Source organism: Mesoplodon bidens (genome assembly GCF_964165515.1).
Source record: "Mesoplodon bidens genome assembly, chromosome: 4".
Taxonomy (NCBI): Eukaryota; Metazoa; Chordata; class Mammalia; order Artiodactyla; family Ziphiidae; genus Mesoplodon; species Mesoplodon bidens.
The window spans coordinates 36859287-36875753 of record NC_138160.1 but is presented as its reverse complement, the minus strand read 5'-3'; the positions used below and the strand labels follow the sequence as shown (position 1 = coordinate 36875753).

At 40.9% G+C, this 16467-nt stretch overlaps 1 protein-coding gene and 1 pseudogene across 12 annotated transcripts in view; one reads left to right on the top strand and one right to left on the bottom strand.

Moving 5' to 3' along the window:
- Positions 1 to 5092: 5092 nt before the first annotated feature.
- ZNF131 (zinc finger protein 131) overlaps positions 5093 to 16467 on the bottom strand; it is a 33639-nt gene continuing 22264 nt past the window's right edge. For all 11 annotated transcript variants that reach the window (XM_081232744.1, XM_081232745.1, XM_081232748.1 and 8 more), the window contains 2 exons: positions 7562 to 7692; positions 5093 to 6922 (listed from right to left, as the gene is read on the bottom strand). In XM_081232744.1, coding sequence (XP_081088870.1) covers positions 6236 to 6922; positions 7562 to 7692 — 818 coding nt within the window. In that variant the 3' untranslated portion in view covers positions 5093 to 6235. The remainder of the gene's footprint in view (positions 6923 to 7561; positions 7693 to 16467) is intronic.
- On the top strand, positions 9358 to 10800 carry LOC308617039 (actin-related protein 2/3 complex subunit 1A-like; annotated as a pseudogene). The gene has a single exon. The product of its transcript is annotated as an actin-related protein 2/3 complex subunit 1A-like (transcript).

Genomic DNA, 16467 nt, shown 5'->3' with positions numbered 1-16467 from the left:
CCTTTAAAGGACTAGTAGTAAAGAAACATTTATCTGAGGTTTATCCATGTATTCTGCTTCCCTTCTTATTTCTGTTAAATTCAAGCAAAATTAAACCAAAAGAATTAAGACTAGCATGGCAATTCTGTTTTTAAAAGTTCTCTCTCTCTCGTGCATATGTATATGGACAGATATTCATGTAATGTTAACAATAGTTATTTCTGATTAATGGGTCTTGGAGTAGTTTTTTAACTTTCTTATTTTTCTAAAATAGGTGAATCTTCTACTTGAGCAAGTATAATTTAACAACAACAACAAAGTAGAAAAAAAGGTTGTAAATTTCAGCAGCTGAGTGAGGAGCCACTACTCCTGCCAGTCAGCTTAAATTCTATTGATATACTGCGTACTTTAATTCACTTTCGACTTTCCTGCCTCATCAGTCATTAATGTTCAATATTGAGCTTTCTTTCTAAAGGTAAAGTACAACAGAGAAAAGAGAGAGAGGTGGGGGTGGGGGAGAGAAAAAACCCCAAATTGTGATCTTGAAACATTTTCATATAAAAAGTTTTCATTATAAAAGTAATTTTCATTAAAAAATTTGAGTTGCTGAGATTCCCACTATAGTAGCAACTATATTCCAAACTTTTCTTGACTATGTAGCCAAGTATAGCAATAGGGGTGATATTTTCTTATAATCAGCACTTGGGTATTATTTACAGTTGGACAGTGAACAGATGAAGGCTCTGGGACCATTGATCCTGTAGTGAAATTATCTCATGAAAAGTCAGAATCAAAGTTACTTTTGTTTGATTTTTGTCTTTAGTTTTTCATAAGCACCATTTCAACTGGACTAGGGTTCTGAACCCCTATTATTCCCTCCATAGTGTTTCATAGCTGTATCTAATTGATAACTATTATTTCAGAGGACACAGTTACTGCTCTAATATGGGTGGTCTACCAAACCCCCAACCAGTTAATGATCTAGCTCTTCTCCTAGGTGAATTCATACTGACATTTGCTCCTCAGCAGATAATTAGCTATTGTTTTGTCTCTAAAGTATATTTGAGTTACCCAGTGGAAGCAAAATTATTCAATTATTGTGATTTTCCAGTTTCTAATTTCTTATTATTCTCTAACATTTCATGTCTTTGTGGCATTTTCATTTCAGAAACATTATAAAGGCAATTCATTACTGAGAATACGTAGAATGCTCTTGAAACAAAAAAATCCAAGACTGTTGTCTTAGTCCAGTCCATTACATGAATAGTAAACATGAACAACAAGTAACAAGATATTTTGAGTAGCACCTGACTATGCTACAAAAAAAGAAGAGACCCTCAAGACAGGTTAGTGCTACTGGCTAGACATTTGTGCTTCCTTTAAGTACTCTGTGTCAGCCATTCTCCAGGTGTGGTTCCAGGACTAAACCCAGTGTTATTACCTGGGAAGGTTAGGAATGCAAGTTCTTGGGTCCTTACCCAGACCAATTGAATTGTGCATTTTAACAAAATGCTGATGCATGCTGTTGTTGCAGAACCATTGCCTAGATGGTGTGGTCTCAAGGCAAGGAGACTGGCAAGGAGCTACCAAAAGGCAATTTGCTCCATGTGTTTTGCCACCTTTTCTGATCTCCTGTTCCCCCACCCCAAACCCATCAAGGGCTGATGTAAATTACAAAAGGAAAATGGGTGTCTTATGCTCTGTGCAATCCAATATTGTCAGCCACAAACAGATCTCATACAGAGGTAACTGTATTTTAGTGATCAAGGGTGTAGTCTGTGGAGTCTAACTCCCTGGTTTCAAATATTGGCTCCACTTTCTACCAGCTATTTCTCATCTCCTCCTCTTAGTTTCCTCTATTTGTAAAATGATAGCTAATAATGTTAATGACCTCATGAGGTCATTGAGATGATTAAATATAAAGTGCTTGGCATATAATAGGTGATTCATAAATGACGCTATTCTGTTACAAGATTTTTCTCCCCTAGGCTGTACTTTGGTACAAATATCAAGGTGGGCATCACTTCAGTTGTATAATTATGTGTCATATTAGGTTGTAGGAAAGTTAAGGAGAAAAAAATTATGAATTCACATGCTGCCTTCCTACGTACCATGTCAACATAATTAATGAAGTAACATTTATAGAACATGTAGTAGTTTTAAGATATTCTGTAAATTCAGCATATTTATGATAATGACAGCCTCTACATTTATGGTTTTAAAGCAATACACTTCTAGGCCTCCAAATATAAATGGATCTCAGTAATTGGTGGTGATAGTTTTAATTCCTTCTGCTGCTCACTTGAATCCTTTATGACAAATTCTTTAAGAGCCATGGCACAGCTCAGCACATTACACATGAAAAGCATTCAGCTTAGGTTTCTCTCTCCTGATATAACAAACACAGTGGTTAGTGTTAATAAATTCAAAGCTATTATGTTACCTCCAACAAAATCAGGCTCAACTTTTAAGAGGTCATTTACTTGTAATTTTACATGACAGTTATAAAACTGTTTCCATGTGAACACTTTAAAGACCATTTGTTTCGTCTTTAATTGTTCATTTGTTCGTTTAGATCAACCCATGTTGAAGATGTGCATTAAAATCCACTTGATTTACTGGTTGACACTTTATCTACATCTAGGCCTCAGTCAATAGCTTGCTTATTCAAAGTATAAAGTGGGTAATTAGAAGACTCTCATGGACTTTTTTAATCTTGAAATATTACTTCAAAACTGAATGTAGTTGGAGCAGAAGCACTTACCTTTCCATGAAAATATTTCTACTTTCAATAGTAGGATGAGGATGGCAGCCTTTTTAAATGGTAAGACTGTAAGATCCTTCTGTTTTTGTACATATCCAAAAGATTTCTAGATTTTAAATGTATTGACATTAGGGTTCAGTTTTCCTTTGAATCTCAGATGATACATACGGTATAATAAAAAAATATGTATTCAGTCTTTGTCCCTGGTTCCTGGCACTAAGCTCCTAGAACCCTTGCAATTTCCTGAGTTACATCTCTTGTTATTCCTAACAAGCCCATACCTGAGTTTATGTAATGAGGTGACTCTAGGCTCTGGTCACCAGAGGAATCAACCATATGAATTAGAGGGCTAGAACTATCAGCCTCACCCCCAAGATCTCCAGGGAAGTAGGAGGGGCTGGAGAGAGTTCAATAATCAATGGCCAATAACTTAAACATGTCTAGGTAATGAAACTTAAGTAAACAATGTTAAAGGAGCATCTGGGTAAACACATCCATGTGCTGGGAGGGTGGAGCACCAGGACAGGACAGGGAAGTGCTGCACACTTCTCCCCCGACTTTGCCCTATGCACGTCCTTCCTCCCATCTGTTCCTGGTTTGTATCCTTTATAATAAAACTATACTCCTAAGTACAGTGCTTTCCTGAATTCTGGGTCATTCTAGCACATTATTGAACCTGGGAGGGGGTGGGAACACCTAATTTGTAGTTGGCCAGGCAGAAGTGTGGGTACCCGGGGGACTCTATTGTCGGCTGGTGTCTGAAGTGGGGGCAATCTTGTGGTACTTCTAACTTCTGGAATCTACGTTAACTCTTGGTACTGTCAGAATTGAAGGAAACCCAGTTGGTGTCAGATAATCAAAGAACTGCTGTTGAACAGTGGAGTAGGGGAGATAGAAGAGGCTCTCCTATCATTCTCCAGTGCTCTTGGGATTCCTGTGATGACCACTGTCTGGCACTACTGCCCAGGTGTCACACTGTAGACCTAGCTAAAAACTCCAGTAGGAGTAAAGTGAGAGGAACAAAATACCCAGTTCCGTACTTCAATATACATCATGGTTTTTTTTTGTTTTTTTGTTTTTTTTTTCTTTTTGCGGTATGTGGGCCTCTCACTGCTGTGGCCTCTCCCGTTGCGGAGCACAGGCTCCGGACGCGCAGGCCCAGCGGCCATGGCTCACGGGCCCAGCCGCTCCGCGGCATGTGGGATCCTCCCAGACCGGGGCACGAACCCGCATCCCCTGCATCGGCAGGCGGACTCTCAACCACTGCGCCACCAGGGAGGCCCTACATCATGGTTTTTAATAGCTGTTACTGTAAAATGCTTTGAACTGCAAAGTCCTAGTCAACCTAAGGTTTACCACCAGTGGGTAGCTTTCTCTCTTCTGCAATCAAATTTACTGGCATTTGGAGCACACTGATACAGCCTTCACACCTTTCGGGAAAAGTAAAATGAACTATACCTGTTCCTCAAACCTGTTCTGGAAGGCCTTGCCAAATCTAAAAACTCAAATGATAATTTTAATGCTTTGCTGTGCCTTTGTCCCTGATCTCTACCTTGTGGTCAGGGCTCCACAAAGATTATGTTTAAAAATAAACCTTGCTTCATACCTTGGCTTAAGGGCACAGCGTGAGCTATTTTCAGCATTCAAAATTCACTAGATACTAACTAGTAATTTATATACTTGAGACCACTGTTATCTGTCAGGAATTGAAACATTTCTTTAAACTACAACTAATTCAGGAACGTGGACATCTTAAGGCAAACTGAAAAATGCAATATGATATAATTCTATCATTAGTATTTTCTGACTTCAAAAAAAGAAAAATATATCTATATAAATAAAAATATAAGCTTTGTAGCAGATACCCAACTGCCAAAGAGAACAGACTTGGAAATGTTCATACACTTTGATCCTAAAATAAAAACAACCTTCTAATTCCTATTATCTTTAAATCCATGACTTCTCCAGTTGTGTGAAGCCATCCTCTTCAGTATATTTCATAAATGTGATACCATTTAACATCAGCATTACTAAAAGTCATCTTTTAAATTTAACACACTAGTAAGTGGAGAAAGTATTTTTAAAATAGGCTGTACTAAAATCCCATTGGCTATTGTGCTCCACCATATAGAAGAGCAAATATCAACCTCTTCCTCCTTCCTTTCTTTTGAACTGATTTTTGGGGACTGGAGATGTGTACTGAGAATTTTATATCTCAATTCGTGTATCAGTCATGTTAATACAGATGAGAAGACATCTCTGACCACAAACCAACTTCCACACTGGTAAGGTGAAAAAAGAGTCATGAACACATAATTTTAAAGTTTACTTTAAAAATGTAAATATCTCCCAATATTTAACAGGTAAAGAAAATAGCATATTGGTGTATGTGGTTGTTATATTTTATTTTCCAAGTAATACTGATTAAAAATATTTACACACCTACTTTTAAGTCCACAGTTTAGCACTCTTGTTTGTATGGCTTTAAAAGTTATAGCACAAGATCTTTACATTAAGGATTGGGGAAAAAGATTCATTCAAAACAAAGCCTGATATATTATATACATGTTTTTTCTCTGTACTTTATTTTAAATACATTAATTTTTAAGTGATGCTTATCTTTTTTTCATCTGGTGGTAAAATACTAGTGCAACTTTTCATCAAAATAAAGTTTACCACAGATATAAGTGAATTTTCCCAATTGAAAATGGCCCTTCAGCCGCCATTGAATGAAATTTCTCAATCTAACTGAAGTGAAAAAGAACTGGTAGCTGTCACTGTAAGGAAAATACCGAGTGCTATAGCATGACCTACATTGCTCCTTGCAACACAAACTCTGAAAGAACCAGAGGCGCTTTACAGAAGTTTAGTTGAATTTGAAAAGGCACATGGGTGTGGTTGGTTTTTAAACATTCTAGAAATTTGCCGCCGCCACCACCACCGTTTCTGTTGCAGAGATGACATCTGTGACTGTCAGGGTAGACAAGAGTGTTGTTCAAGCTAAAGAAAGCCAGAAGCCAAAATTTAACTGCACAGTAACAATGCACTTTTCTTCATGCAGCCTTGTGTATCCTATATATTCAAATGTTCTAACATGCATTAGAATACATAAACTTGTATTCTAATGATTTTACATTTGATTTTACAATATGGGGGAAAAAAACTTGAGGAAGGACATGACTGGGCAAAGAGAGAAGGGAGAACCCTTACCACAATGAAAATAGATACATTCGTACCCAACTATATAATAAGAATATAATCCATTTCAGTTTTCCAGAAATATACTTCTCAAAGCTTCCCATTCACTTATGGGAAAGATCCCTCCTCCATGGCATCAAGTGGGGGAAAATCAGTTTGTTTCAACAGAAACAGTTCAACACAACAGGAAAGAGCTTAACTTTGGTCCACATGTCCATTAGCTTAAGGACAGTCACACTGCCCATCAGTTCAAAAACTCAACACATAAATTTAAAAATATATTCATTTGTTATTTCATTCTAAAACTGGCATAGGTGTTCTGTTCTCATTTCCTGACTTTTCAGCTTGGGAATCCACTGTTGATTTGGTCTCTAAACCCTCAGCATCTTCGTGATCTTCTCTGGCCGCCTCAGCAGCATCTGCTTGGGTAGGCTCTCTCTCCTCTTGGTTCATGATTTCAGGGGTCACTTGATCCAAGTCTGCTTCTAGAAGCTCAGTCTGTACTTCCATTGGCATCTGATTTACCCGTTCAACATGCAGCTCCTCTACATGTACTTCGGTACCTTCTTCAGTCTGAATTCGACCCACTTCTAGATAACTTACCTGGACCTGTTCTGGAAGCTCGTTCATATGTGAATCGTGCACTTGGCTGTCCTGGAGCAGATCTGGGTGGACCTGTTCCACAGTCACTTGTGCTGAATCCACTTGAACCTGAAGCAATGGTAACACGTGCACCTTCCCAACTTGTTCTATAATAGTCATTGATGTCACAGGTTCAGTTTGCACACGTGTTTCTACTGAAAGAACTTCTTCAGTTACTAGACGCTCTGAAATATTATGAGCATCACTGAGATGCCTCCTTAATTCATTTCCTTGCATAAACCACAAGTCACACAAAGTACAATGGTTGGGTTTATCTCCAGTGTGTATTACCAAGTGATCTTTGAACTGGTCCCAGCTGTTAAACACACTATTACAGACCTGAAATAACCAAACATTTGGTGTTAACACTTACATTCAAACTGAAGGAAATATGGATGCATTTATTCTCTATAAGAAAAAAGTTGAAGATTTTTCTGAAAATGTTATAAATATGACATCTGTAACACAGTCTAAGGAAATTTCATAATTCTTTTGTTTATCTGATATTTTACCTGATTAGCTAACAACTTAAATCCTTTTGGGGAACATTTTAATATTGCCTATATTAAAGGACTATAAAGTAACACTATTATAATTTCTTCCATGATATCAACATTAAGAACAATTTCACCATGTGGAATAAATACACACTAATCATGGAAGAAGAGCCAATTATAGCTGGTCTGCCTCCTCCACCCCACTCCTGAATTCTAATGATTGTTCTATGGTTAAGAGTAACCATAGTTTCAGACTATGTTACTTAGGACATAATCTTATTGACATTGGTATCATCTAGGGTTGGGTAAAAACAACAACTACTACTACTATTATTCCTCCTTATGAAAGGAGGACAGTGATGTTCTTTACTCTCATTTCTTTCTAAGCTTGTCAGCTCTGTACCTTTGCTCTAGGTCTGTCACCCTTCACTTCTAATGATTTCAAACACAGACTCCTTTGCTAAGGATGGAGTACACATACCTGACATTCATAAAGCTTCTTTCTTCCCTTTTTTGCCCCCACTCCAGTTTGGCATGCAGTCAGGTGACATTTGAGGGTGCTATTTCTAGCAAATCGTTCATGACAATTCGGACATTCAAAAGGTTTTTCACCTGTTAGAATAGAAAAAAAAATCATATTGACAAATTAAGAAAAACAGAAAATGCAAAAAGTTTTTTCTTTTTGGTTAATTCTAATAGCACCTTCTTGAAAGAAGGATCAGAATTTATAACTCAGATGTTTCCACCACATCCAAAAGACTATTCTAAGAGGTGGAAATAGTAAGTTTTTAATGATTCTTATAATTGTATCTGTGCTCTAGCAAAGAAATAAAACTTGGATCTGAATGTTGTTCCATGTTTTTGCATTTCTTAAAAAATTGTATATTTTCCCTTAGATAGAAATCAAGGTCAATTTCCTTTTTGGGGACATGCACCCCTCTCCATTCCACAAGCATTTTTTGAGCAATTATTGCGTTGCCAGGCCATGTGCTAGGTAATGAAGATAAACTGTCCTTGTTTTTAAAAACTTCATATCATAGGCCAGAGTATTTCAGGAAGGTGAAATACATGAACATAAACAAATGCAATGCACCACAGAAGGCCTGTTACAGAGAAGAGGGCAATGGGAAACGGGACTGCAGCAGTACAGAGGAGGAGAGTGATGAATTCTGCCTGGAATGGAATGAGAGAAGGACAGGAAAGAAGTAGGTTATTCTAGGCAGAGGCACAGAAGTGTAAAACAGCATGGCAGGTGAGGAGTAAGGAGGGAGGTGTCATACTGACTCCCAGATCTCTGGCTTAGAATACCAACCAGAATAAAGAACAGAGAAGTCCAAGTAGGTTTGGAGTGGGATGTGCTAGGGAAGATTATAAATTCATTTTTGAGTTGGTGAGTCTGAGGTACTCAAAGCAAAGTGGAAAATCTGGTAGACAAATCTGGAGCTAAACAGAGGGTGGACTGACATACAGATATAGAATCCAATAAAACATCCAGTTAAAACAGCAGGTCGATGAAGCAAGCAAAGAAAACAAAAATAATAGCCAGAAGTAGAAGGAAAGAACACTGAGGAAAATTAAGAAAGAAATTTCAGGAAGATGAGGTAATAAACAGCGCCTAACTGAACAGAAAGATCAGGTAGGGTAACAGGGGACTGGAATAACCCTAGCAAGAATACTGTGAGTGGTATGGTGGAATCAGAAGCCACACTACAGTGGGATAAGGGAGCATGAGTGAGGCAAGTTGATGGAAACTGTCAGTACAGAATTCTTTCAAGAAGGCTTGGAAGTAAAGAGGAGACGTGACTAGAGGGGGACATGTCAATAAGAGGTTCTCTAAGCCAGAAGAGAGTCATTACTTATTTGCTGAAGGAGAAGGAACCCATGGAGAAGGAGAGAGTAGTAGGCATGACAGATGGTCTTGGAGGAGACATCAAGGTGTGGGATTCAGGATTGGCCTTGAAGAAAAGGGAAATATCTTTCTCTGTAATAAAAGAGAAGGAGACAACGAGGAACCACATCGTTTACACCACAGCTAGGTTGGGGGTAGGAAGTCAGACATGTCACCTGCTGGGGTGGGGTGTGGGCAGAGGTCTTGAGTGCTGCACTGAAGGTCTAGAATGCCAATTAGGACAGGAAAGATATAAATCAGACACCAAAAGGCCTAACTCATGGTCTGATAAGAATTTTTTCCAGCAGTGCTCAGCAGGAAGCAGAAGTAAATGACTGCAATAATTCATTCCAGGATGTAGGGTTCAAAAGCCAAAGGGAGCAGGACCTCGGTCCTCCGCCCACGCCCACCGGAGCCTGTTCGCGTTGACTAACCAGAGTCTGCGAATTCAACGCTCCGAGCCTGTTCGGACGGCCCCGACCCCCAGCTTTCTGTCCTTTGAAGACACTAAGAATAATGTCCCTGCGTCAGTTTTTACTAGAGCCAATCACCTGTCATGCCTGCAACAGGGATTGTACCCAGATTGCCCTGAGCCCCAATAACCACGAAGTCCACATCTACGAGAACAGGAGCCAGTGGGTGAAAGCTCATGAACTCAAGGAGCACAACGGACACATCACAGGTACCGACTGGGCTCCCAAGAGTGACCGCGTCGTCACTTGTGGGGCTGACCGCAATGCCTACGTGTGGAGTCAGAAAGATGGTGCCTGGAAGCCGACCCTGGTGATCCTGAGAATTAACCGTGCAGCCACTTTTGTCAAGTGGTCCCCGCTAGAGAACAAATTTGCTGTGGGCAGCGGAGCACGACTCATTTCTGTTTGTTACTTCGAGCCCGAAAATGACTGGTGGGTAAGCAAGCACATTAAAAAACCCATTCGTTCCACGGTCCTCAGCTTGGATTGGCATCCCAACAATGTCTTGCTGGCAGCAGGATCCTGTGATTTCAAATGCAGAGTGTTTTCTGCCTACATTAAAGAAATGGATGAGAAGCCAGCCAGTACACCCTGGGGCAGCAAGATGCCTTTTGGTCAGCTGATGTCAGAGTTTGGTGGCGGTGGCAGTGGCACTGGCGGCTGGGTGCACGGGGTCAGCTTCTCCGCCAGCGGGAGCTGCCTGGCCTGGGTCAGCCACGATAGCACCATGTCCGTTGCCGATGCCTCAAAAAGTGTGCAGGTCTCAACTCTGAAGACAGTTCCTGCCCCTCCTGAGTGTGTGCTTCGTCTCGGAGAACAGCGTCGTGGCCGCTGGCCATGACTGCTGCTCCATGCTCTTTAGCTGCGCTGACCGCGGCTGCTTGACCTTTGTCTCCAAGCTAGACATCCTGAAACAGAGCATCCAGCGCAACATGTCGGCCATGGAGCGCTTCCGCAACACGGACAAGTGGGCCACAACCGAGGACCGCAACACGGCCCTGGAGACATTGCACCAGAACAGCATCACTCAAGCGTCTATTTATGAGGTGGACAAGCAAGATTGTCGCAAATTTTGCACTACTGGCATCGATGGAGCCATGACCATTTGGGATTTCAGGACCTTAGAGTCTTCTATCCAGGGCCTTCGGATAATGTGAAGCTGAGCGAGCCTCCCAGATCTAGCATGAGGACGGACAGGCTGCGCCGGGCAGCTGCGCCATTTGCATCATGGGCAGGAGAGCCGGCCACCAGGAAACACTGAAGACACATATGGCGCAAACCTTGTTGTGTGTTTTGTTTGAGGATAATTAGTGTAAGTGTTGGTTTTTTAAAAGCAGCAGTGATTTGGGTTTTGTTTTGCTATTTCATTCCATTCTTGACCAAAGCTTCTCTTTGAGTAGTTTATTATGGAAAATTGTCACACTAACTTAAAGAAAGGGGTGGGGGAGGTATGTAAATTGTCCACTAAAAAATTAAATAAAAATACTGAATGTGAGGGGGAAAAAAAAGCCAAAGGGAATATGCTTAGAGTACAAGAAAAAGTGACTTAAGATATATACAACGAGGACAAGATAACGTCAGAAATGGGGCAGTAAACTAGGTGGAAAGGGGTATGGAAAGACAGGAAGGCTAAATGAGGCAGACTCCCACAGTCAAAGTAAGGAAAGCGGTGAGAATTCAAGAGACGGGATGATGCTTGTAGAGAACAGGACTAAGATTTCAGAGGTGGAACCTCAGTGATGATCTGGTCCTAGACATGACCCTCATACTCACGTGGAACAGACACAGTCAAGTAACTCTGAGCTGTGTTTTATCCCTGACAAAACAATTATAGCTTATTTTTTATATAATTTTCATGAGATGAAAAAATTAATTTGAGAGAGAAGACCTAATCGCCTAGAATTATTGTTGGTATAGAAACTCCTTTACAACTCCCCAAATGTTGGGAGATACTGCTAACTAGAATAGTTTTGTTTTAATAGTGTATAATTTTTCACTATAAATGAAGCCTACAGATAAAAATTGTCATAACCTCTTTAAAGGGCAATTTGATAATATTTGCCAAGATATAAAATGCACATATTCTGTGACTTGGCAATTCTGCTGTCAAAAATTAAGTTATTTCAACATGTACACAAAGATTATGTACAGGTGTGTTTATTACAGCGCAGTGTGTAATAGTAAAAGACTAGCAACAACCTAAAAGTGTATCAACAGGGATGGTTAAGTAAATTATGGCATACGCAAACACTGAAATACCACGCAGCCACAATGAAAAAACTTAAGTAGATTCATGAATGTTTCACACATTAAAGAGTTCAAGATAAATTAAATGGCGTAACATTGTATTGCATGCTCCTGTTTGTTTGTTTCAAAACTTCTGTGTGTGTCTGTTTATGGTTACTTGAAAATGCAAAGAATGTATCTGGAAGGATAAATAAGAAAACGATGTCAGTAACTGCTTCTGGGGAGATCTATTTAAGTAGGAAAGAGATTCACTTTTCAGTGCACATCATTTGAGCTTCTGCTATTTAAAAAATTAGTTTAATAAGCCCAATAAAATCTAGGAATTGTAAGAGATTAATTATACTTTAGATGTGCAGAAAGTACAGTCTTCCAAGTGCTTTTATCATTTTCTCTTATTTGTCACAACCCTGTAAAGTAGGCATCATTATTCTTATTTACACAGACAAGGAAAGAGGCCCAAAGATAAAGTTCATCAAGCTGACAAATGTCAGAACTGGAGCCTGGGAATTCCCTGGCGGTCCAGTGGTTAGGACTCGACAATTTCACTGCCAGGGCCAGGGTTCAATCCCTGGTCAGGGAACTAAGATCCCGAGAGCTGCGCAGTGTGGCCAAAAAACAAAAAACCAAAAAAACCTGGAGCCTGAATCTAATTATGGTTTCCGGACCCAGATTTTTTTCTACAATTCCACACTACCTCTCTGGGCAACTAGGGAACAATTATTTGAAAACATGGTTACAGGTCATCTTTGGATTCTTTCACATGCGGTGTCCCACAGGCATATCTGTCAATATATCTGCTCTCTCCCCCCACCCACAAATCTTACCCTTCTATATTTTTCTTTCTAAATTGATAAACTTCCAATCATGTAGCCACCCAAATCAGAAAGCTGGGAGTCACCTTCTCTTTTACCTCTACATCTCACCAATCACCAAACCCTGTTGATTCTGCCTACTTAATGTTCTATCTCCAACCCTTTTTCACTATTACTGCCTTTATTCAATCCCCCATCCTTGTTTAGATTACTCCAACAGCCTTCGAATTAGACCCAGTAGGCTTCACCCACCCCAATCTACCCTGCCAGTTCTCTCTCTCTAAAGCACAAATTTAATCAGAAAACTCCCTGGCTTAAATTTCTTTAAAGTGACCCAGAGTCTTTCAAGATAAAAATCCAAACTCATTTAGAGCACTTAAATGAAAATAATTACATGATCTTAGCCTCATGTCCCATCACTTTCTCTCTTGTCCTTGAACCACTGGGAGATCGTCCATGATGCCTAAGTGCGTGCCACATGGTCAGCCCTCCAAACTCTTCAGCTGCATCTCCTGGCATTTGGACCCAATCCTCCAGTCATAACAACCTGCTAGCAAGTACTCCAAATGAGTGACTTATCTCTCCTCTATGTCTGTGTACACTTAATTTCTTTTGTCTGGAACGCTCATCTCCTGGCTAACTCCTTTTCCTTTGGGAGTCATAGGGTAAACCCTCTAGGAAGCCATCCTTGTCTCCTTCATCATAAACAGCACAAGCAGGCATTCCCATAAGACTCTGTGCTTACCTCCATCAGCACTTAGCTGATTGTGCCTGCTTGTCTCCCCTAACGTAACTTTGAACTCCTTGAAGGCAGGGACTCTAAAATTTATCTCCATGACCTAGCAGGCTGGCATTATCATCACTATTATCCAAATGGAAACAAAGTAATTCAGGACAAGTAACAGCCAAAATTTTGCAAATCAAGCGTGGATTACTGTGCATGCTTTAAGAACATACAAGAAACCAAAGCACTAAACTAATGAAAGTATGCAAAATATGAAATTGAGGGGGGTGTATTATGTATATGATAAGAGTAGGAAACAGGAACGGGACCATTTATCTTTACACTTAGTTTGTTATAAGTGAAAAATGATCCACCCTTTATTAACATAAACACAATTAAAAACTGTTTACTGGGGGCTTCCCTGGTGGCGCAGTGGTTGAGAATCTGCCTGCCAATGCAGGGGACAAGGGTTCGAGCCCTGGTCTGGGAAGATCCCACATGCCGCGGAGCAACTGGGCCCGTGAGCCATAACTACTGAGCCTGCGCGTCTGGAACCTGTGCTCCGCAACAAGAGAGGCCGCAATAGTGAGAGGCCCGCACACCGTGATGAAGAGGGGCCCCCGCTCGCCAACTAGAGAAAGCCCTCGCACAGAAACGAAGACCCAACACAGCCTAAAATAAATAAATAAATAAATTTATTTTAAAAACCCTGTTTACTTATGTTCCTCTTGAATTTACTAAATCACTGATCAATATGCTACTGTCTTGTCACTAATTACTAGTACAGTAATTGATCGAGGTTAAAAAAGACAGTAAAAGTTCAGTTTGCTTTACATACTGAACTGTTCCTTCAAAGGGCATCTGGTTCTGTAATTTGTAACAACTACTTAACTAAGGTACTTAAGTTATCTCACATAATTCTGAAGGGAAACACAGACATAAAACATAATGTGGGGGGCTTCCCTGGTGGCGCAGTGGTTGAGAGTCCACCTGCCGATGCAGGGGACACGGGTTCGTGCCCCAGTCCGGGAAGATCCCATGTGCCGCAGAGCGGCTGGGCCCGTGAGCCATGGCTGCTGAGCCTGCGCGTCCAGAGCCTGTGCTGCGCAACGGGAGAGGCCACAGCAGTGAGAGGCCCGCGTACCGCAAAAAAATAAATAAATAAATAAACATAATGTGGGGCTTCCCTGGTGGTGCAGTGGTTAAAAATCCGCCTGCCAATGCAGGGGACACGGGTTCAAGCCCTGGTCCAGGAAGATGCCACATGCCGCGGAGCAACTAAGCCCGTGCGCCACAACTACTGAGCCTGCGCTCTACAGCCTGTAAGCCACAACTACTGAGCCTGTGTGCTGCAACTACCGAAGCCCATGCGCCTAGAGCCCCTGCTCTGCAACAAGAGAAGCCACTGCAATGAGAAGCCTGCGCACCGCAACGAAGAGTAGCCCCGGCTCGCCACAACTAGAGAAAGCCCATGTGCAGCAACAAAGACCCAACGCAGCCAAAAATGGATAAAATAAATAAATTAAAAAAAAAACATAATGTGATTTAGCTCTAAACTTTTCTGTTCAATCCAAAATACAATGTGCAGGGCTTGGAAAGTATATTTTAAAACTTCCAAAATGGTCTGCATTTCCTATGTTCAAACAGGTAAGTCACTAGGTAATGTTTTGGGTGAAAGAGACAATTGTTTCTACTTTCACACTGATAGGAAATAATATAAAAGTGATTATCTGTTGGGGTATTGGAAACTCCTATCAAAATGTGCTAGTTACCAAGTAACATTTATTTACTAAGTTGTGCTGCAGGTACACCAATGCTTTTGCAAAACTAATGCACAGTTACCACAAACATGTTCATCAGAAGACCATTAACATAGGTGCTTATTTGTTTTTTAAGAACTAAAAACTATACCTTTAGGCAGTTTCCAAATATAGAACAGGTCTTTACATATAATGTTTGTAAAACCAGAAAGCATTTCCCCCAAAGATTTCATGAATGCCTATTAGTTACCCCAAATTAGTTACCTTAAAGCCTTCTAAATTCATAGTGAGCCTTTAAGTAAATTAGGAGATTCCCTTGCTGTTCACTTATTTATCCAGTTCCTGAGTATTACTACCAAGGGTTTGAATAGTGAGGGATCCACACTATTTGAATCTATCTGTTTTCTCAGTTTCAAGTAGTATGTAGCAAGCAACTCTGGACAGCAAGGGATCTATGAAAAAATTTCATCCAAAGTTCTCCAAACCCTAGCATCAAAGAGAAAGATTCTGAATAGTGTGGGATAACGCTATTGTATTCACTGTATTAACAGTCTCAACAGCCTTAACCATCTCACACAGTAAGAACTTGGGAACAAAGGTCCAGAAGTCTGATACTTCGCACTCTGCAGCAACTGCTTTCCCCACACCTTGTCACAGTGGGTTTAGGGACTCCCCAAGATTCCAAGTCATTCGTGGTGTTAACTCCTGTGGTGTGGCACAGGAGACCTAGCAGAGAAAGCCTGGGGTGTGGGACCAAGGACAGGGAATCTGACAGGGAGAAAAATAGGCCCAGGGATGGATGCAGAACTATAAGGGCCAGAGGTTCTAAGGTAGACTTCCTGGACATCTCCCTCACGTCTGGGATGGCTCTTAGCAGAGTACAGAGACCTTACCCTTTTCATCTCCCTGGTTGTGCACCAGTCCTGACATGTTTGCCCTTGGAGAGATGAAGGAGATGGACAAATACTGCCTTCCTATCTGCCAGGTCAAAACAGATAACCAAGTGTATGCAAAGGTATAAACATATTTGGGATTGTTTGCAAATGTACCCATCTATGTAATGTGTTAACATAAGGCAGGGAAAGTAAAAACAGTTAGCAGTGAAGTTTCAACTGTAATTAAAATCTCATAATCTATAACCCTTAATAAAGAATCACAAACTGTTTTATGTATTTTTTTAAAAAATATAAAAATTGGGGGCTTCCCTGGTGGCACAGTGGTTGAGAATCTGCCTGCCGATGCCGGGGACACGGGTTCGAGCCCTGGTCTGGGAGGATCCCACATGCCGCGGAGCAACTAGGCCCGTGAGCCACAACTACTGAGCCTGCGCGTCTGGAGCCTGTGCTCCGCAACAAGAGAGGCCGCGATAGTGAGAGGCCCGCGCACCGCGATGAAGAGTGGCCCCCGCTTGCCACAACTAGAGAAAGCCCTCGCACAGAAACGAAGACCCAACACAGCAAAAATAAATTAATTAATAAACTCC